At 48.3% G+C, this 21,645-nt stretch overlaps 1 protein-coding gene across 2 annotated transcripts in view; it reads right to left on the reverse strand.

Moving 5' to 3' along the window:
• The window catches only part of DRC1 (dynein regulatory complex subunit 1), a 35,640-nt gene extending 14,219 nt beyond the window's left edge, over nt 1-21,421 (reverse strand). For both annotated transcript variants that reach the window (XR_014780909.1, XM_084791722.1), the window contains exons 1-7: nt 21,199-21,421; nt 12,714-12,801; nt 11,723-11,835; nt 7,949-8,132; nt 6,269-6,406; nt 3,549-3,635; nt 1,729-1,851 (exon numbers count right to left, since the gene is read on the reverse strand). Coding sequence is in view for 1 of the 2 variants with exons in the window: in XM_084791722.1 (XP_084647848.1) it covers nt 1,729-1,851; nt 3,549-3,635; nt 6,269-6,406; nt 7,949-8,132; nt 11,723-11,835; nt 12,714-12,801; nt 21,199-21,356 (891 nt within the window). In the remaining variant the exon portion in view is untranslated. The remainder of the gene's footprint in view (nt 1-1,728; nt 1,852-3,548; nt 3,636-6,268; nt 6,407-7,948; nt 8,133-11,722; nt 11,836-12,713; nt 12,802-21,198) is intronic.
• Nucleotides 21,422-21,645: the final 224 nt, after the last annotated feature.

Genomic DNA, 21,645 nt, shown 5'->3' on the forward strand with positions numbered 1-21,645 from the left:
GAGCATGTTTGAAGCTAGTCTGTTCTGTTCTGTGAGTCTTTGTCTCAAAAAAAAAAAAAACAAAGTAAGGGTTGGAGAGAACAGAGGTGTATGCATAAAGCTATTGTGTAGTTTAAGCTCTGATTTCCTGTCTCAAAGTTGTATAAACTCTGCTCCCCAATTGTCCCTCTGTTATGTCAATAAAGCTGCTTAATAGCCAATCACTGAGCAGGAGAAAAAATAGGCCTGGGCTTCCTGTCAGCCAGGGGGTGGGGGAGGAGATAGGGAGAGGAAGTGAGGATTAAGCCATGGGCAGAGAGGTCCAAGAGACAGGAGAAAAGAATGGCTGGAGTAGAAAAAGCCATAAAATGCAAATATCTCAGGGATTTTGGCAAAAAGGGAGCCAGATTAGCTTAGAGGGTTGAAAACAGATTAATGGCGCTCAGTTGTTGAGCCATAAAGCTTACTAAACAATATAATAGCTCAGCCTCGATTATTTGGATGCTAGCTGGGTTAAGAAAGAAACTGCAAAACACACCATTTTAAAAGTAGCACTAGGCTCTGCGGTAGTCTCCTCTAGCTACTTGATGCTTGCACGCCAGACTGTGCTGCTGGTGCTGCACTGCTTCCTGCCTTGCCATGGGTTGGCAGAAGGAGCTGATGAACCACTGTGGGGAGATAGATGCTCTGTATCCACTACTGGCTGCTTTGCCAGGCGCTGGTGGAGTGCCCCCAGTACCACACTGTTAGCTTTGTGGACCACTTCCAGTATCTCACTTCACCAAATACAGCACAGAAACCTTGGCGCTAAAGGACTTGGATCAGGTTCCCTTCGCAGTCTCAAAGAATTGAACTATATGCCGACTTTCTAAGCCAAGCCCAGCGCAACCGGATCCATGAGGATAAATGGCAGCATCCCATCGTCTGACTGTTTTGATTTGCATCTCTGCCTGCACACACATTTGACTATTCGTTGGCCATTTTTGCTTCCTCCGTGGCAAACAAATGCTCTTGGTCTTGCTTGAGAGCAACGCCAGGCAATGCCTTGGGCACAGCCAATGGGCTGAGTGTGCTGCACCAGCCCCGAACCCTTTTGGGCTTCACCAGATCTCAGATGCAAGGCAACTCCCACTGTGGTCCCAGAGGCAATGGCATAGGGGGGTTGTTGGTAGTGTAGCCACGGACCCTACGCAACTCAGAAACCCATGTCTCCCACAGTCCACCTCGGCAGGGCACAGTGACATGATAGATGCAGCTGGCCCTTCGTTTTCTCTCTTTGTGCTTAATATAATTTTAGCATCTGTGCCCCACTGTCAGTCAGCTCAGGTTTTAGCCTCAACACAACCATCCTTGACTGCTATGTAGTAAGTATAGATTAGTGTTGCTTGTTTGCTTGATTTTTGACCCTAAGCTGGTCTTCAACTCCCTATATAGCCAACGATGACGTAGAACTGCTAATCCCTCTCCCTCCACCTCATAAACTCTGGGATTATAGGCATGAACCATCACACCCTTGGCTCCATCCCTAGCCGTGCAGTAACTGCCCCTCTACAGTAGACCCTGTCCCTGCCCACCAAAAATTTAAAGAAAGAAAGAAAGAAAGAAAGAAAAAGAAAAAAAAAGAAATGAAAGTAGAAGAGAGCAGATAAATGCTGCCTCTAAGACACTGGGTGGTAGCTCAGTTGAGACCCTCGGAGGCGTCTGACCCCTTCCGGCCACCTGACCCCGGCGCGGGGAGGAGCCTCTCACCTGCACGTCCCGCTCCAGCTTGATCTTGATTGTGTTGTACTCTTCCCAGTCCCAGGCGCGCTGCTTGCTGAGCTGCTTCTCATACTCCTCCACTCTCTTCATCCGGTTGGTGAGGTACTCCAACTAAGGGCGGGCGGACAACAGAACTAGGGAGCCTCCTGCCCAGCTCCACGGACCCCAACCAGCAGGGCACAACAGCACTAGGCCTGGAAGTCTCGTGGACAGGGATGGCATCCAAAGGAACCACACTCAACGGCATTGAGTCCTGGGAGCCTTAGCTAGGTTCTTATCGCTGAAACTGCAGAGAGGCGCTCGGCTGTTAAGGGAGAATGATGCTCCTACTAGGACCCCCAAGTTCAGTTCCCGGCACAGGCATGACTCCACATGACTGTGACTCCAGCTCCACCAGAACTAATGCCCTCTTCTGGCTCTGTGGGCTCATACACACATTCACATAATTTTTTAAAAAAATTAGCCAGACGTGGTGGCGCACACCTTTAATCCCAGCATTTGGGAGGCAGAGGCAGGCGGATCACTGTGAGTTCGAGGCCAGCCTGGTCTACAAAGCAAGTTCAGGACAGCCAAGGCTACACAGAGAAACCCTGTCTCAAAAAAAAATAACAAAAGCAAAAACAAACAAAAACCCCATTAAGCACACTGTATAACCTAGTCTTTACACTGCAAAACGATAATGAACGGTGATGTCAAATGCGCCTTATTCATGTCACTTCTTTGCTCTTTGAACTATGAAATGAAGTGATACAATATTCCCACACTTATTTTTTAAAGATTTATTTCTTACTCACACAGTATTTGCCTGCATGTGTGCCTGCAGGCCAGAAGAGGGCACCAGACCCCACCATAGATGGTTATGATCCACCATGTGGTTGGTGGGAACTGAACTCGGGAGCTTTGGAAGAACAGCCAGTGCTCTTAACCTCTGAGCCATCTCTCCAGCTCACCTAGGCTATTTTTTTAAATGTGTCTTAAAACTAGATTTTACATGCCTGCAACCCCAGTAATCAAGGGGCAGAAGCATGTTCATATGTTCAAAACCAGCCTGTTCTACATAAGGAGTTGCAGGCAAGCCAGGACTACATAGTGAGACCATCTTAAACAACAACAACAATAATAACAACATCAACAACAACAGTAATTAAGACGAATGTGTCTTAAAAGCTCCCTGAGCTGGTGAAGTGCTTGTTTAGTGTGTACAGGGGAAACCCTTGGTTGGACCCCTAGTACTTCATAAACCGGATGAAATGTTGCACAGCTATGATGCCAGCACTCAGGGGAGGCAGGCAGAAGGACCAAAAAGATCAAAGTCATCCTTGAATATATGGAAAGTTTGTGGCCAACTTTAGCTACATGAGAGCCTCTCTCAAAACAAGAAAGAAGGCCAGGCGGTGGTGGCGCACGCCTTTAATCCCAGCACTTGGGAGGCAGAGGCAGGTGGAGCTCTGTGAGTTCAAGGCCAGTCTGGTGTACTAAGAGAGTTCCAGGATAGCCAAGGCTACACAGAGAAACCCTGTCTCAAAACAAACAAACAAACAAACAAACAAAAAACCATCAAACCACTTTCTTGGGCCACAAATACTATGGCTGGAGTGGAACCAGCAAGTTGCAAAATTGGCATCTATCCATCAGACACAGCCTTCAACGCCGCACTGCCTTATGACGGAGCTCAGAAAGGAACAGGAGCCACACAAGTTCTACTCAGGGCACTTGAGGCTCAAGGCTCAGCCATATCCAACGATGCCCACAGGCTGTCCACGGGTTGCCCTGGATACCCCACCCCCAAGCCTCATCCACCCCATTACCTCCTTGGCATTGTGAGCCTGCAGCGCTCGCTCCCATTTCTTCCTATTACTGGACAGCAACTCTTGTCTTTCTAACTCGAAGGCTTTCTGCAACCAAGACGAGAAAAGGCCTCGTGTCTGCTTCCATTGTGGAGAGGGGGGGTCCCACCAGTACCAAAGAACATTCAGGTAACACGAGTGCCTAGTTGCACAGGCAAAGTCACATAGACGAATGAAGTCACATACAGACATAAACTTGCCAAATTCCATGTGGACAAATGACTGCCGAAAGAGTTGCATGGAAGTTAGCGTATGCATACGTCTCATAAATTCTGAGAGAAAGCTTGCCTGATGTTCCATAGCTTAGTCCAGTGGTTCCCAACCTTCCTAATACTGTGACCCTTTAATATAGTTCCTCATGCTGTGGTGAGCAGCCGTAAAATTATTTCATTGCTACTTCACAACTGATTTTGCTACTGCTATGAATGTAAAGTAAATATCTAATATGCAGGTATCTGATATTCGACCCCTGTGAAAGGGTCATGACCTACAAGCTGAGAACCACTGGCTTAGTCTGTCAGAGGCCCAGTACTGGAGACAGAAAAGCATGCATGTTGGCAGCCATAGGGCACACGTTGATGCACCTCAACCTTGACTAGCACTGCAATGGCCGGGCCCCACGAGACAAAGAAAACATGCTGATTGGGAAGGCCTGACATTGCAGAAGCGAAGTGAGTGACAATCAGAGACGGCCCAGCCCTCTTGTCTCTCTTCCAGTTTTGGGAGACCTAAAACCCAATCTTAATTTGGAAGTGCCATTCAGATTGAAGGCACTGATCCCTGACTCTTATTTGTCACTTCCTGTCTCTATCCCCTCATGTCACCAGCTGTGTTCCAGCAAATAAACAGCTCCATTCGACCATGGTTCTGGAGCACTCACTTCCCTCACATATTCCCTGTGGTTCATCTCTCCCAGGACTGAGAGGCTCCTGGGAGACTGCTTTGGGCACACCTCTTGGACAGTGTGAGACTAAGGAAAAGAGCCATCCTAAATGTGGGTGACACACCCTAAGTGTGGGTGACAGTAGATTAGGACCCTGAATAGATAGTGAGCATTGAAGAATCTCGGTTAGGAGATGGCTTCTAATGTGGCAAGCTAGCCACTGGCCAAAGAAATGCCCTGTCCTCCCTGCAGACAGGATGCTGTCCAAAAATAGGCAAACGTGGAGATGGAGAAGTCGACTCCCAAGCTCTAACAAGACAGGGTGAGCAAGTCCTCATAGTTCCTGCTTCACAATTATGTCTGCCAGATATGCTGGGCCACAAGGCTGAAGATGTTCCAACATTATAGAGGTATGAGGTAGCTGTCCAGACAGTGAACTGTCTCTGTCATTTCTATAGTTTTGGAAGCTGCTTTCCTGCACTTCCTGCTAATTCAGATAATATTATTTCCTTCTCCAGTCTCTGATTGGGTTGAAAACTAAACAGTTTAGTCTCATAATTAGGCTTAAGTTTTTTAGGATTTAGAAAATGTTTGATAAACATTATTTTTAGGTAAAAATAAAAATTTTAGGTTGTTAAATACAAGCTATGATAGAAAATAATTTGGGTGCAAATCTCATATTTGTTCTTACTGTATGTAGTTTATTATTATAAGAAAAAGCCTTTTTATTTAGACAGAAAAAATGGGGAGCTGTTGGGGGTTGGTCTGGTGCTGCTAATGTATTTTATTTCATTGTTAATTACTGACCCCCAAGATCTGCTTAGACCCCAGACAAGCATTCTCATGTACACCGAATGATGGTGCGTACTTTCACTCCCCAGTTATACCTGATTGGTTAATAACATTGCTGACAGTCTGGGCTGGGCAGAAGAGAGGTGAGTGGGGCTTAGGTTCCCAGGTCTGGGTCCAGAAGAGACCAGGAGGTGAGAGAGAGGAGAGAGAAAGCAGAAGATGTGGCAGGAGGAGAGGAAGCTGGAGAGAAGGAAATTTCCATGGGGCAGACCGGACCTTGAGCACGGGGCCATGAGGACAGTCTGATGGAGCAGAGCCAGCCCAGACAGGACGGCTTCTGCTGAGTAACTTGGGATGTGTAGCTGGGAGATAGGGAGATAGCTTGGAAGGTAGATATCTGCCCAGCCCTATGCTTTAAGCTTATAAAATAACTTGTGGTCTCTCTGTGTCAGTTATTTGGGAACTAGCCAGGGTAGAGAAGCCTCTGAGAGCCTAATACCCTCTGTCAACAACAGATCTAGGTAGGAGAAGACCATCCTTTAGCCTAGGCATACTCCTCTCTGCTGTCCACCCTCACAACATGAACTGCTCGGCCCCACACCCTCTCCATCATGACAGACTCTGAACCCACCAGCCAAAGGGGGTCCTTTCCCTTTAAAGCCATCTTGTTACAGTATTTGTCACAGGGACAGAAAACTGACTGCACAACACTCCACCCTGTCTGCTCTGCCACATTCTGACCCTAGGAATTCATATGTCTGGTTCTGGCTGTCCCCCATGAGAGTACAGGCTCCGGTGGTAGCTCCGTTTTGTCCATGGCTCTCTTTCTCTCTCTCTTGTCCCAGCACCAAGTGCCCAGCATACAGTAGACACCTGACTATTGTTGAATAAATGAACGGATGAGCAAACAAGCCCTAAAATCAGAGACAGAAATCCGAGGATGGAGGCAGCAGGGGGCCGGCCCCACATTGGACTGTCAGGACAGGCGCCTCCACAAGCCCCTCACCTCGATGTGAAGGAGCTCCTGGCAGAAGTTCTTCATCACGTTCTTCACTTGCTCCTCCATCCTCTCCAGAAGCAGGCTGATGTCATCAGACTGTTTCTTTAGGTCCTTCACATACTGGTCATCCTTTATTTTTAACTCCTTGAGAAGCCAACAGGTGGAGTCAGTCAGAAAGAGACAGAAGCAAGAGGTCCCAAGCACACCTAACTGACCACTGCTCATTTGAATCTGGAAACACCAGGAGTTAAGGCAGCGTAAGGGCAAGGGCCTGGAGACAGGAAGAGTGTGTGGATGGGAGTCAGCCTTGGGTACCAAGTGAGTCTGAGGCCACCTGAGGTGTCAGAGTGAGCTCAAGGCCAGCCTGACCTATATAGCAGGACTTGGTTTGAAAGAAAGAAAGAAAGAAATCAATCCAGGTGTGGTGGTGTACAGCTTTAAATCCCAGCACTCAGGAGACAGAGGCAGGCAGTACCTGGTAGAGCCTTGAGCATGTTAGGCGAGAGCTCTACCACTGAGCTGCATCCCTAACCTCAACCCAATAGTTCTCAACAAGTCCACACTATGGTGAAAGCCCTTTCAATGTTATTGATGGCAGAGATGCGGCTGCTCAGTTAGTAAAATGCTCACTTAGCACAAAGCTGGCCCTAGATTTGGTGCACAGCACCACACAAACTAAATACGGCGATGTACAACCTGCAATCCCAGTACTTAGGAGGCAGAAGCAAGAAGATGAGAGTCCAAAGTCATTCGGAAATACAGATTGAGTTCAAAGCCAATGTGAACTGTATAAGACTGACCCCAGAAACTGAAAATAAAAGAGAGAAAGGAAGCCAGATAGACAGACAGACAGACAGAAAGCAAGAAAGCATTATTGAAATAGCTGGACATTTCACATGTAAAATATAAAATAGTGCTCTCCCCTTTGTCATAAAAAAAATTAACTCAAATGAAATAAAAAGTTAAAGGCAAAGCCTAAAACAACAAGTACCTGGGAGAAAACAGGAAAAGCCTTGGAACAGTAGATCTGCCGTGAGAACAAAATAAAAAACAGACAAACGGGACTGTGCCAAACTCAAAACCTTCTGAGAGTTTTTAGAAGCAACTGACAGAGCAAAGGGGGACACACAGAATGAGTCACAGAACTGGGACCATGTACGTGAGAGAGCTGGCACGCAGGATAAGTAAGGAGCTTCAGTCAGCATAAAAAACAATCAAGGAGAGGCAGAGGCAGGTGAATCTATGAGTTCAGGGCCAGCCTGGTCTACAGAGTGACCCCATGACAGCTATACAGAGAAACCTTGTCTCCAAAAACCAAACCAAACCAAACAAACAAAAACCCCAATTAAGTAGATTTCTTTTTCCTTTTCTTTTTCTTTTTTCTTTTCAACGTCATCTCATTGTCACAGCCCATCTGGCCTTGAGTTTGGTGTCCCCCTGCGTCAGCCTTCCAAGTGCTGGGATTACAGGTGTATAACACCACCCCGGCTTGAATTATGTCACATGCTAGCTGATAAAGTGAGGCAGGGACAACCAAGGACCACTGGGCCACACCCCCTTCAGCCCGGATGCAGGCCGGCCCCTTGCTGGGCCACACCCCCCTCAGCCCGGATGCAGGCCGGCCCCTTGCTGGGCCACACCCCCCCTCAGCCCGGATGCAGGCCGGCCCCTTGCTGCAACCCTTGCCTGCTGTAGTTCGCTGATGAGCTTGTTCTTGTCTTCTATGAGGCCAGCACAGTGCAGCTGCTGGGAGTTGAGCATCTCCCACAGTTCCTGGGGAATCCGCTTCTTCCTGCCCTCCTCCCACCTAGCCGTGATTTCATCAAACTTGTCCTGGCTGGTCTTAACTTCATTCTCCAACTTCTCCAGTCTGTGAATAGAGAAACATGCTGGGTGGTCTAGGTCCTGCCTTCCCGGAGCGGCTTCCCCAGAGCTCCATGGCTCCAGGGGCCAGGCTCTTCCCTCAGACGCCCAGAGTAAAACCAAACTCTGGGGATACTCCTTCCAGCTTAACTTTGTATTTCATGTTATTTATTTATTTAGTGTGTCTGTGTGTGTGTGTGTGTGTGTACGTACAAATACGTGTGCAGGCACACATGTACCACAGCCTGTGTGTGGAGAACAGAGGGTGACTTGAAGAAGTCAGTTCTCTGCTTCCACCACGTGGGTCCCCGGCTGAACTCAGTTCATCAGCCTCATGGCAAGCACCCTGACCCACTGAGCTGTCCATCTCCACAGCCTTTCTTTTAGGTTTTGTTTTTGTTTTTGTTTTTTTTTTGAGAGGGGGCGGTTTCGAGAGGGTTTCTCTGTATAACAGCTCTGGCTCTCCTGGACTCTCTTTGTAGACCAGGCTGGCCTCAAACTCACAGTGATCCACCTGCCTCTGCCTCCCAAGTGCCAAGATTAAAGGCACACACCACCACGCCTGGCTCTCTCTCTTAATGCTGGTGCTCAGATCTACATTGAAAGTGGCCAACTGACTGCTCTTCCAGAGGTCCTGAGTTTAACCTCCAGCAACCAATTGGTGGCTCACAACCATCTATAATGAGATCTGATGCCCTCTTCTGGCCTGCAGGTGTACATGCAGGCAAGGCACTGTAATATATATGGGGGTTTTTTGTTTTGTTGCTTTTTGTTTGTTTGTTTGTTTTTTGCTTTTTTTGTTTTGTTTTTGTTTTTTATTTTTTGGTCTTTTGAGACAGGGTTTCTCTGTGTAGCCTTGGCTGTCCTGGACTCGCTCTGTAGACCAGGTTGGCCTCGAGCTCAGCGATCTGCCTGCCTCTGTCTCCCGAGTGCTGGGATTAAAGGTGTGCGCCACCACACCCGGCTCATATATATATGTTTTTAAAGTGGCCAATATTGTTTGTCAGCTTGGTAGGGTTTAGAATCACCATAGAAACAAAGCTTTGGGCGTGTCTGTGAGGTCATGTTAAGATTAAGTCAACTGAGGTAGGAAAACCAGCTCTAAATTCCAGCAACACCTATGCACCGGCTGAAGTCTGAGGTGAGTACAGGGCAGGGCAGAGCTGAGCACCTGCACTCATCTCCAGCTCTTGGACTCAGATGCAGTGTGTCTGGTTGCCTCAAGCTGCTGATGGGGCTTCTGTGCCACCATATAACTGCAAACTGTGAGCCGAAACAAACCCTCCCTTCTCTAAACTGATCTTGTCGGGTGCTTTGTCAAAGCATCAAGACAAGTGAATCATGCAAAACCTCTTCTTCATAAATTCCAATCTTGATTAAAAAATAATAAGAACAGCCGGGGCTGTGGCGGCGCACACCTTTAATCCCAGCATTTGGGAGGCAGAGGCAGGTGGATCGCTGTGAGTTCGAGGCCAGCCTGGTCTACAAAGTGAGTCCAGGACAGTCAAGGATACACAGAGAAACCCTGTCTAGAAAAACCTTAAAATAAATAAATAAAAATAAAGACAAACGAACAGACAAAACCAAGTGGACGTTAAAGCGCATCCATGCACACACGTCAGGCCAGCTGGGCTGGTGAGGTGGTGATGCGCTGCAGTTATTACAAACAGCTAAGAGTCACATCCTGACCTTACTGCTCGTGGACTCAAGACAAGCCATTTAGCCCCTGCTAGCTTCTCTTCCCGCCTCTGTCCAGTGGGGAGGATGAGACTTCGGCCTTGGTGGCCTTGGTACACCTATTGTTAGGATTCATAAAACGGCATGGTGTTTTCAGAGGCAGGGCGCAGTACCTGGCAGCCACATCACAAGTGGTACCTAATGTATTTTTCTTGACATTCTCAGCTTTAGTCTAGGCTGGCCTGGAACTCAATAGGTACCCCTGCGAGGCTTCAAAATTGAGGTTACTCGCTTACCTCAGCTTTCCTGGTACTGAGATGAACACCAGCATGAGCTACCACACCCAACCCCTAAATTCTTATATTACGTTTTTTTATTAACGGCATAGCCTCAGCAGCCTGGTCCCTCACCCTCGACTAGACTAGTGGGTTGTACAAGACCGGAAGGAAATCCCATCATCATCAGTAACAGAAAATCAGGAGTGCCTTTTAGAGATGCCAAAGAGGCCCTGTGGAAGGGACACACTGAGGATGTGGTAGAGAAGAAGGCCTAAGTTTTAAGACGATAGCTCTTCTGAAAATGGTGGCTAGGAGCACACCAGGGAATGCCTTTAACTCTATATGACTGTCACCAAACGAGAGCACAAACTTTGGTTGTTGTTGTTTTGGGGGGAATTGTTTTTTTGGCTTTTTGTGTTGTTGTTGTTGTTGTTGTTGTTGAGACAGGGTTTCTCTGTGTAGCCCTGGCTGTCCTGGATCCCACTCTGTAGACCAGGCTGGCCTTGAACTCATAGTGATCTGCCTGCCTCCAACTCCTGAGTGCTGGGACTAAAGGCGTGCGCCCCACCGACTGGACTCCTTTAATGACAGGGGCCACCCATAGATATCCTATGATCATTTCCTGTAACTCCACTGTCCTATCCAGGGTACACGGTACCTATTACAATTTTTCTTTTCTAAAATACGGTGCTACCTATGTACCTAACACTGAGATGTCTGTGGGCCCATTCATTTAATTGATTTAAATATGGAGCTTATTGGGTTTTTGTTTTGTTTTTCACCTTCCTTCTCCCCTCCAAACCTTCACTGTCATGTTGTCTTGAAACAACACCTCTAAATCCCAGCCACAGCAACATCATCTTGGAGCATGACTTCGGGTAGCGGTCCTGTGTGCCAGACTTCACAAAACGAGCCACACTGTTTCCCAGGACCAGATAAGCCCAGATAAAAGGAAGAAAGCCCCGTGTTTTCTTCACAAAGTGTCACTTTTGTCATTAAGCGCGGTTCTATCTTTGCCTCATCTGAGTCTGCAGTCGCCTCTGCAGGTGAACACTAGGGGGCGCTCCAAGGCCAGGTTTCCATCAGTCCCGCTGCCGCTTTAGAGCCATAGAAAAGATTGTTGGCAGAGGTGGGTATTGACTTCAGAGGTGTGCCCCACCCCACCCCCACTCTCACCTCCACCCCACCCTACCCCGTTATCATCTGCTTTGTCAGCAACTCCGACTCAACAAGTTTCATTTGCAAGAGTCAGTCTTGCGGCCCTCAGCACCCTGTGAGCCACACCTGCCACCCCAAGCACATTTTGAGATTGCGAGTCTGCGTTCAATGCCTACTCAACAGCCTAAAGCCCGTTTGGCTGTCCAGACCGACCCAAAAAGCCTGCTGAGTTTCCTCCGACCTCTGCAGAGAAACCCAAAAGTCTCCTCATGTGACTTCCTACAACCCTATACATTTAATCTCAATTTTAGAACAAACCATGTTTGAGTGGTTTGTGTTGCCCGAGGGCAAGGGGCGCGGTGTACTCCTTTCATACCCACACATCTTGGGGCACTTGAGGAAGTGAGGGGGAAGGCAAGGAGGTGGGGGGATTCCCGAGGGCTCAGAGAACATCGGCAGTGCGCAAGCGCAGTCAACGCCTCACCTCTGCCGCTTTGTCTCTTCTTCTTCAACCCTCCTATGGCTCTCTCTCATGTCTGTAGCCACCTGGATATTTGTCACCAACTCAGTACCACAGAGCAGGAGTTTAGTCAATTTCTGAAAAACAAAGAGATGAGAATTTGTAAAGCTAGACTATTCTGGAAAGAATTTAGAGAGCTCATGAGATGCCCTTCACTGGCTAAGGGGCCTTGCTACGGAGCCTAAAGACTTGAGTTCAAGCCCCAGAAACTGCACTGCCACAAACTGTCCTTTGGCTGCGACATGCACCATGCAGGCACATCCTGGGGTACATAAAATAAATTAAATGTATTTATTTTAAAAATATATAAGGCTCGGCATGTTGGTTTATACCTTTAATCTTAGACTCAGGAGGTAGAAGCAGGTGGCTCTCTGATTTTTAAGGCCAGCCTGGTCTACATAGTGTTTTGGTTTGGTTTGGTTTTTTCCAGACAAGGTTTCTCTGTGTATCCCTGCCTGGCCTGAACTCTCTCTCTGTAAATCAGGCTGGACTCAAATTCGCTGAGATCTGCCTCCCCGGTGCTGGGAATGAAGGTGTGCGCCACCGCCGTGCAGCCTTCCACAGTGAATTCTAAGCCGGCTTGCTCTGGGATTCCTGTGTCTGCCATTCTGCCCACTTATCCTTTACATGGGTTTGGGGGATCTGAACTCTAGCACCCTAACCTCAGAGCCGCGCCCACCCACCCCTTCAGCCCCAGTTTCTCACAGGCTCATACCATATCCTAGCCCCATCTTAAAGGCACAGCAATCCTCCTGCCTCAGTCTCCTGGGTGCTAGTACTTATGCACCACCTCTGCAGACAGGAACCTACCATCTGAAAGCTCACTCCTAGGGAACCCCCAGATGGTACAGACTCCAGTTCAGCCCCACCTGGAGACAGCAACACAGAAGGTGTGGCTGCTGCCTGCCTGACTGTGAGGACCACACGGAGAGACCCCGCTGCCGCCAGCTCATACCAATCTGCTCTCTTCTTTCTGCTTGTAGCTCTTGCTTTGCTCTTCCTCGCTTTCCTTCTTCCCGTCTAAATACTCTCCCAGGGCTTCCCTGTGACAGAAAGGAATCAAAATGGACAATGCTGTTATGAGTGTTGATGCTCTGTGTTTAAACTCACACCTACTGTCCCAGCACTCAGGAGGCAGAGGCAGGCGGACCTCTGTGAGTTCGAGGCCAGCCTGGTCTACAAGAGCTAGTTCCAGGACAGCCAGGGCTATTACACAGAGAAACCCTGTCTCAAAAAAATAAAAATAAATAATTAAAAATAATACACTTTTTTCCTGCCTTTACCATCACTCTTTGGCCAGTTGGCCTTTCCAATGGGTGGCTGGGCCTGGGCGTTTGGGGCCCCTCAGCACGGAACCCTAGGAACCCTCCCACTTGCATCATGTCTTAGGGTTTCTACTGCTGTGATGAAACACTATGACCAAAAAGCAGACTGTTCCTCATTAAAGGAAGTCAGGACAGGAACTCAAGCAGGGTTGGAACTCGGAGGCGGGGCTGATGCAGAGGGCATGGAAGGGTGCTGCTTACCGGCTTGCTTTCCATGGCTTGCTCAGCCTGCTTTTTGTTTCTTTGGTTGGTTGTTTGGGTTTTGTTTTTGTTTTTCGAGACAGCGTTCCTCTGTGTAACAACCATGGCTGTCCTGGACTTGCTTTGTAGACCAGGCTAGATTTGAACTCACATCAATCCACCTGCCCCTGCCTCCTTGAGATCTGAGATTACAAGCATGTACCGCCATGCCTGACTTCAGCTTGCTTTGTTATACAGCGCAGGATCCCCAGTCCAGGACTGCCCCACCCACAATGGGCCCTCCCCATCAATCACTAATTATGAAAATGTCTTAGAGGTTTACTTGCAGCCCAATCTTGAAGAGGCATTTTCTTAATTGAGGCTCCCTCCTCTCAGATGACTTTAGCTTGCGTCATGTTGACATAAAACTATGGAGCACACACCACTATTCTCTCATCAGATTTGAAAAGATTTTAAATGTAGAAATTATCAGGCACGATTTACACAATGTGTAACAATCTGAATAAAAGACGATTTGGTGAAACTGTTCCAAACTTGAAGTGTTTAGTCTCCTATCAGCTCTCATCTTTATGAATTTTCTTTTCTTTTTTTACGAGTATTTCTTTACTATTTATACAGCATTCTGCCTGCATGTATACCAGCAAGCCAGAAGAGTGCACCAGATCTCATTATAGATGGTTGTGAGCCACCATGAGGTTGCGAGGAATTGAACTCAGGACCTCTGGAAGAACAAACAATGCTCTTAACTGCTGAACCATCTCTCCTGACCATCTTTATGAATTTTAAGTTTCACAAGCACACGAACACAGAAGCACAAAGCGACTGTCGCTCCTACACCAGTGAGAGCGACCATGAAACATTCTAGAGCGTATTAGCAGTTGACTCTGTTTTTAAGATTTTTATTTTTAAATTATACCTATGTGTGTGTTGGGGGAGGGGTATGTGCACTCGTAGGAAAAGGTGTGCAGGTGCCCATAGAGTCCAGAAGAGGGCGGTGAATCCCTGGAGCTGAGTTAGAGGCAGTCTTAAAAAAATGACTCCCAATGTGGATGCTGGGAACAGTGCGCTCGCATTCTTAGGCACTGAGCCATCTCTTCAGCCCCAGCAGCTGACTTAAGTCACTTACACAATGGCAGTATAAGGAATGAGCTGCTTAGGAGCCCAGAAAAGGCTGAATGTAATCTCAAGCAATACAGAGAGCTGAGCATGGTGGCTCAGGCCTGTAATTCCAGCAAGTCTACAGACCAGGGCCGGAGGATGGTGAGTTCAAGGCCAGCCAGCCTGAGCTACATAATGAGGTCCTATATCAAAGGGAAGAAAGATTTCAAATGGCTAATAGAGGCAGGGACTGTGACCTACACCTATAATCTCTACTGTCTGGTTAGAGACACGGGGAAGGGACATGGGGGATGAAGGAAGAGGGCAGGGCAGGGCTTTTGGATATGTTGTCAGCAGAGACAGCATCCTCTTTTGCAGGCCTTAGTCTCTCGGTAACTGTTCTGAAAAACTGAACGCGGGTTAGCGCACACCTGTAATCCCAGTATTTGGAAGGCAGGGGGCAGAGGATCAGGAGTTTAAGGCCAACCTGTGCTACAAGTGAGTTTGAGGCCAGCCTGGGGTGTTGAGAGTGTGTCTAAAACAAAACAAAACAAAACAGAAAGCACAACAAAACAGCAAATTCTGAAAGGATGTGTTGAGACAGGCTTAGAAAGACAGGAGACTTTTTGGGCCTGAGAGGGAAAAGGAGCCCACGGGCAAGAAGAACAGCCTCCCCACCTACACTACCCGCTCACCCGCCGATCACCCCTCCCCCCCCCACACCCACAATGAGCCACATTTGCTTAAGGCCTTTCTTTTTTTTTTTGCCAGATACAAACCTACAGTTTCCTGGGAACCGCACCCGAAACCCCCGCTACCGTAAAAGGACCAATCCTAAAGCCTGGGTCCAACTCTAGCGGCTCCTAGTCTTACATTGGGTTACAACCCACCCAAGGCACCTCACAAGCTCCTCTATAGTCTCACTTGTCAAAAAGACAGAGACAGGATGGGGGGTGGGGGGTGGGGTATGGAAGGATAGGGGGTGGGGGGTGTTCTAGCAACCGAGGTTTAATTTTCAAGCCACCAAAATAGCATAGATTCCACTGCTTAAAGGGTTTTTTGTTTGTTTTGTTTTGTTTTGTTTTCTAGACAGGGTTTCTCTGTGTAGTCTTAGCTGTTCTGGACTCACTTTGTAGAGCAGGCTGGCCTTGAACCTGTCTCTGCCTCCCCAGTGCTGGGATGAAAGGCATGCGCTGCCACCACCATGCCCAGCTCCCACTGCTTAATGGTAATTCTCCTTTGAGATGCCCACACTCAGCTCTCATGTGACTTTTACTTTCTGTCTGTCTGTCTGTCTGTCTGTCTGTCTCTGTCTCTCTCTCTCTCTCTTAATTAACTCTTGTGAGTAAAATGTACACTAAAATCTTTTTAAAGTGCTATTGCCTTTGGTTCTGGGTTAGTGTGTCTGTGTGTGGGTATGTGCATATGAACTCAGGGTGTCCGTGGAGGGAAGAGCTGTCTAAACTCAACACTACAGTCATAGCTGGTTGGGAACCACCCAAAGGTGCTGAGAATTGAATTCTGGTCCAACGTCAAGGGCAATATGAGCTTTTAACCATTGGATCGGCTCTCCAGCCCTTAAAAAAAATCTTTTAAAATAATGACTCTTTTATAAAAATTACATTGTAGGGCTGGAGAGGTGGCTCAGCAGTCAAGAGCACTTGTTTCTCTTCCAGAGAACCTGGGTTAGATTCCCAGCATGCACTTGGCCGCTCACAACCACCTCATCCAATCCAGTTCCAGGGGATTCAAGGGGGTCATCTGGCCTCCAAGAGCACCAAGTGTGCATGAGGTGTATGCACAGACACAAAGACAAAACATTCATATACATAAGACAAAATAAATATTTTTTAAAAATCAAATTACTTTTGATTCATCCATTGACAGGAAGACACACTACAGTGTGCATGTGGAGTCCCAGCTTGCAGGAGTCAGTTCTCTTCTTTGGTTCTGCCCTGTGGGGCCTGGGACTCTGAACTCAGGTGCTCAGGCTTGATTGAAAGTGCCTTTACCCATGGAGCCCTCTCACCAGCCCTAAGGTCTTTTGAGAAAAAAAAAAACCAAAAACAAAAACAAATACAAACAAACAAACAAAAAAATCAGTTCCAACTCATACGAGCTCCTTATGTAATTCTGCCCTGCCTCTGGTTTCCCCTGAGTCGGAGTCCCTGAAGGAAAAAAAGGAAACTCTGTTCAAGGCCGCCTCTGAGCAAGCGGGGAGCTGTGCCCACACTTCCTACAACCACTGGCAGTGTGAGCAGCACACAAAAGGAATGACTTAAGAAAAGGGGGCTCGGGGCTGGGGAGATGGCTCAGCGGTTAAGAGTACTGCCTACTCTTCCAAACGTCCTGAGTTCAATTCCCAGCAATCACATGGTGGCTCACAACCACCTGTAATGTGATCTGATGCCCTCTTCTGGCCTACAGGCATACATGCAGACAGAACATTTTAAAAAAAAGAAAGAAAGAAAAGGGGGCTCAGCTTCTGAGGACTTACGTATGTATGTGTATATGTATGTATGTATGTGTGTATGTATGTATGTATGTATGTGTGCATGTATGTATTTACCTTACTTTATCTACAAATGGCATAGACCAGGCACGCTGGGGCCTGGAGAGATGGCTCAGCACTTAAGGGCCATGACTCCAGGTTTCTGTCCACTTGTACAATGTCCTGCTCTAGACCTTCAAAAGTCACTGGAACCTGCAGTGACCTTGGCTTCTGGGAACAGGATTCATGGGTAAGTGTCCTTATAACAAGGAGTCAAAGCCAAGCCAGGCAACAGTGAAGAGGACTGTTACAAACGCAGACTTCACCTCAGAGCAGGAGTCATTGCCTGGGAAGCAGGAGGGTTCCCTCCAAGCCATGTGGACTTCTTCCAACTAAATAGCAGTGCGGACACTTCTGGGGACAGGAGGCATAGGCCCTGTTACCTTAGGCAACTGGAGCCTTTAGCTACCCAGAATCTCTGCTTCTTTATTGGTGAATGGAAGGTCCATCCTGTGTCTGCTCATCATCAGGGAAGGTCCCAAAAGGTCCTAGATAATGCCAGGATGTCTCCAAGGACAAACTGGCCGCTGAGCGGTATGTCACATGGGGAGAGTCTTTAAACCAGGAAGAAGAGAGTCTTGTTAAGCTATCCTCGTTGTTAACAGGTCGGATCTTGGGATGCTGAGGCAGGAGGACTACTGTGAGTTCCAGGCCAGTCCAGGGTACAGAGACCTTGGTGTCAACAATGACAGAAACAAACAGCTTTTGCCTGAGCATTTGCTCTCAGTCTGGCTTTTATTTATGCAAACAATACGACATGTGGTGGCCTCCAATGGGGTTTACAGCCTTCAGAACCAGAACTGAGATAATAAGCTTGGGGTCATGGACTTCCCAGTGCTGTCATATTGTTTAAACTCCCCCCTTTTTCTCTGTCTTGCATCATTAATTGCCCTCTTTCATCAGCATAGTGAGATTAGCGGCCAGAGCCTTAGCATGTTGACCTCACCGGGGTCAGGTCTGCGCCTTAAAGCTTCAGGAACAATAATTCATATTTTAATTAGAAAGTAAGCCAGACAGAAGACCACACGTTCAAGGGCAGTGTGTGCCAGCGAGTGCCTATGTCCTCAGCTGCATGGTGAAGGGAGGGAGGAAAGGAGAGAGAGAAAGGTCTGGAATTCTCCAAGGAGGCCACCCCAATGAGCTTGCCATCCTCCCTCCCACTTCTGAGAGGCCCCCCTCACTCCTGAGTGCCTAAGTAGTCATAAGGGCTCCTGAGCTGCTCTACAAAGGAAGCTGCCAGGATTCCAGCATTCCTTAGGAAACAAGGGGCCCCTTCACTGGCCCCAGCTCCACCCACTGTGTTCAAAGTCCACTGGCCACCACCCGCTTTGGAGATAAGAGAGCAGACAGCCTCACTGGGCTCCTAGTCTCAGCCAAGCCCGTCTCAGCAGGGTCAATCCACTGAACTGAACTTACCCGTTGCTCTTCTGGAAAGAACACTCACTGTTCCCTTCTCCTAGGACACTGCCAGGCTAACGTCACTGTATTCCCATCCCCACCCCAAACTTCCCACATTGGCCATCAATCAATTTATTAATAACCAACTCTATCTAAATACTCCCAGGTATCCCCTGAACAAAGATCAGGGGTTCAGAGAGGAAAGTGGCTGTGGCGTCCAGATCTGCTACAAAGTCTCACCAGCTTTCTATTTCAAGCCCTCTACTGCTTTAATTCATCCCTCTTATTTTTTTTTTTCACCACCCAGGCACTGTGCTAGGCAATATGATGGGTCTGACCACATGTGACTGATAGGCCTCCCTGAAATGAGGTGAGACCAAACTAAAATGCGCTGTGAGTGTAAAGCACACCCACCAGGGCTGGAGAGACGGCTTGGTGGCTAAGAACACTTGGTTTTGCAGAGGGGCCTGGGTTCAGATCTCAGCACCCACGTACAACACAACCATTCACAACTCCCGCTCCGGGGATGCAGTGCCCTATTCTGATCTCCTTGGGTACGAGGCGTGCACTCTGGGAATGCGCATGCATTCATTCAGGCAGAGCCATCATGCACATAAAATAAAGTAAGTAAATCTGAAAATAAAACAAAACCCACCCACTACCAACCAGCTGGGACAATAGAAAACGCAAAGACCTGAGTCCGAACCTCCAGCCTCTAGTACCCTCAGAGAAGCTGGACGTGGTCACCTTCTGTTGTCCTGTTTTAGTGTTGTTGGTTTCCTTGTGACAGGGTGTGTGTGTGTGTCCTTGTAGCTCAGGATGGCCCAGAACTCTTGTCCCAGCTCCTCCAGCCTCCTAAGTCTCGGTGCTCCTGACACGTGCAACACCTGGCTCATTTCCTCCAATCTAGAAGCCTGTAGGGCACTCCTCTCTGCTCTTGGTATTCTGGAATGGACCCTTCCTTCTTCCCGCCCTCTCTTCCTTTCTTCCCCCTTTTTCTTTGTTTCTTTTCCTTTCTCTGCTCTCCTTGTCACTCCCTTCCTTCCTTTTGTGCTGGGACTCGGCACATGACAGATCACTGAGCTGCCCCCCCACCCCACCCCTTACCTGGAATAGACCTATTTCCTCCATTGTACTGAACAGGTTTTTCATTATTATTTTATTTCACATGAAAGGCTGTGTTGCCTGCATGCATGTCTGTGTACGATGTGCCTGCCTTGTGCTCACAGAAGCTAGAAGAAGGCACTGGTTCCACTGGAACTGGAGGTAGCTGGGAACTGCCCCGGGGCGTTAAAAACCAAACCTAAAAGAACAGCCAGCCCTTGCTGTCCTTGTCATAGCTCATAATTACAGTGCTACTTATTCCTTTTGTTCACTTTGTCCTCTCTCCCTCATTGGCCCAAACATAAACTTCTGGAGGGAAGTTTCGTCTTACACTTCACTGAATCCCCCAGTGTCACCGTCAAAGGCCGCAGTGACAGTCAAGAGCACGAACCACAGACAGCTTTGGAGACGGCTAAATGTAGCATCATTTGGAGCCACACAGAAGGCTAGACAAGAGTCCAGTTCATCCGTTACCCAAAGAAAACAGCAACAGACAGAGCGAGGATGCTTCTGCCTTGCCCAGTCCCTGACCCAGGCCCAGTTCTCCTCTCAGAACCTATTAACTATATAAAGAGGTGGCAGGGTTCCCAGGAGGAATAACCCGGAACACAAAGGCAAATGCATACTGTAATGACGCTCTCAGCCCTTTCCCACGAGGACTGATGGTCATCAGGGAACGGTTAGTGAGGACGGAGGATACCTGGGTAACTAAAACAAGATCTGAGTTACCACTGATACCTAGAGATGCAAACCATCATCATCATCATCATCATCATCATCATCATCATCATCATGCTGTTGCCCAGCTGGGTTGAGGGCGCACGGGCTCTCAACTTACGCTTCTGCTGGACCTGTAGGCTCGGCTAACGGTCACTGTTCCGCTCGTCAAAAGTAAAAATGGAATGAACTACTTGGAAGCTGAAGAACTGCCATCAAGTCTGTTGACCAGTGGGTAAGAGCTCTCACAGGATAGGAGCCAAATGGATGTCCCTTCCACTGTGCCTAAGCTATTAAGGAGACCAGAGCCTCGTGGGCATGGTGGGGATGTGGGCGTGGTTGGCCCCCATCACACCACCTCTTCCCTCACAGGTCTGGAGCTTGCAATACTTGGATGGATTCTAGAGAATGATCATCATTTTCTGCAAGCACGAGCAAGCAGCTGTCCCAGTCTTTGCTACAGTAGATAGACATGGCCTAGGGCCCCGTGACTGTGGCCATTAATTGAAATGAAAGTTTTATTTTATTTTTTTTTTTTTGAGGAGCAAGGCCTTGCTATGTAGACCAGGCTAGCATGGACCTTGAAGGGCTCTGCCCGCCTCTGCCTCTTGAGTACTGGGATGAAAGGAATAGGCCACTACACTCAGCTTTATTTTATTTTTTAATTTTAAAAAGATCAAGGTGTTTCCTTCGGTGTGGAACAATCGCATGTGCTCACAGGCTTGTGGTATTTGTCCTGGTCTTTGTTATAAGGTATTCTCAGTTGACTGGGGAGTTTTGAATTTTTCACAGGACACTGCCCATTACATCAGGTCAGCAAACTAGCCTCTGGATTAAATCTAGCTTAGAAACTCTTATTTTTTAAGTAGTGGGACACTACATAGCCCTCGCTGTCTCAAAACTCACTGCTTGAATGTTCTGGAAGAAAAGCTTTCCTGCTCACACTCAGAGGACACCCACCCCTCACCGCAGGACTCCCACCCACCCAGCCAGCTCCACACTTAGGACCCTGGACTTCCACTACACCACCCTGCCACCCGGCTTACCTCCTTCGGGCTTCCTGGCGAGCAGCGATGCGCAGGCGCCGGGCCTGGATGCGCTCCTGCGGGTTATCGGAATGCACCGAGGGCCCTAGAAGCGTGGTGCCTAAGTGATCCTCTCCATTGCCCTGATCTAGGACCCCAATGGTTCCTGCGGGATTCATGGCGGCGACCTCCTCTCCCACTGGCCGCTCTGCCTGGACCAGCAGCCTGGTTGCTAGGAACAAGCCTGTTGCCAAGGGAAAGCAGTCACCTGACCCATGTAGCTGGAGCAGTTGTCTCGCGGGGGCGGGCGCTCAGGTTCAGCTTTTCTGACTCGCGCCAAGGTGTATTTGTGTCCCAGCTGTGGGCTTTATCCGAAGTTAGTTTGGAAGGGCTGTCCTAACCCCAGGAAAGCAGCTGGGACAAGCCACACCCCGTCTTTTTCTAACTCAAGGGCCAATTCCTCATCCA

Source organism: Acomys minous (genome assembly GCF_964271855.1).
Source record: "Acomys minous genome assembly, chromosome: 8".
Lineage (NCBI taxonomy): Eukaryota > Metazoa > Chordata > Mammalia > Rodentia > Muridae > Acomys > Acomys minous.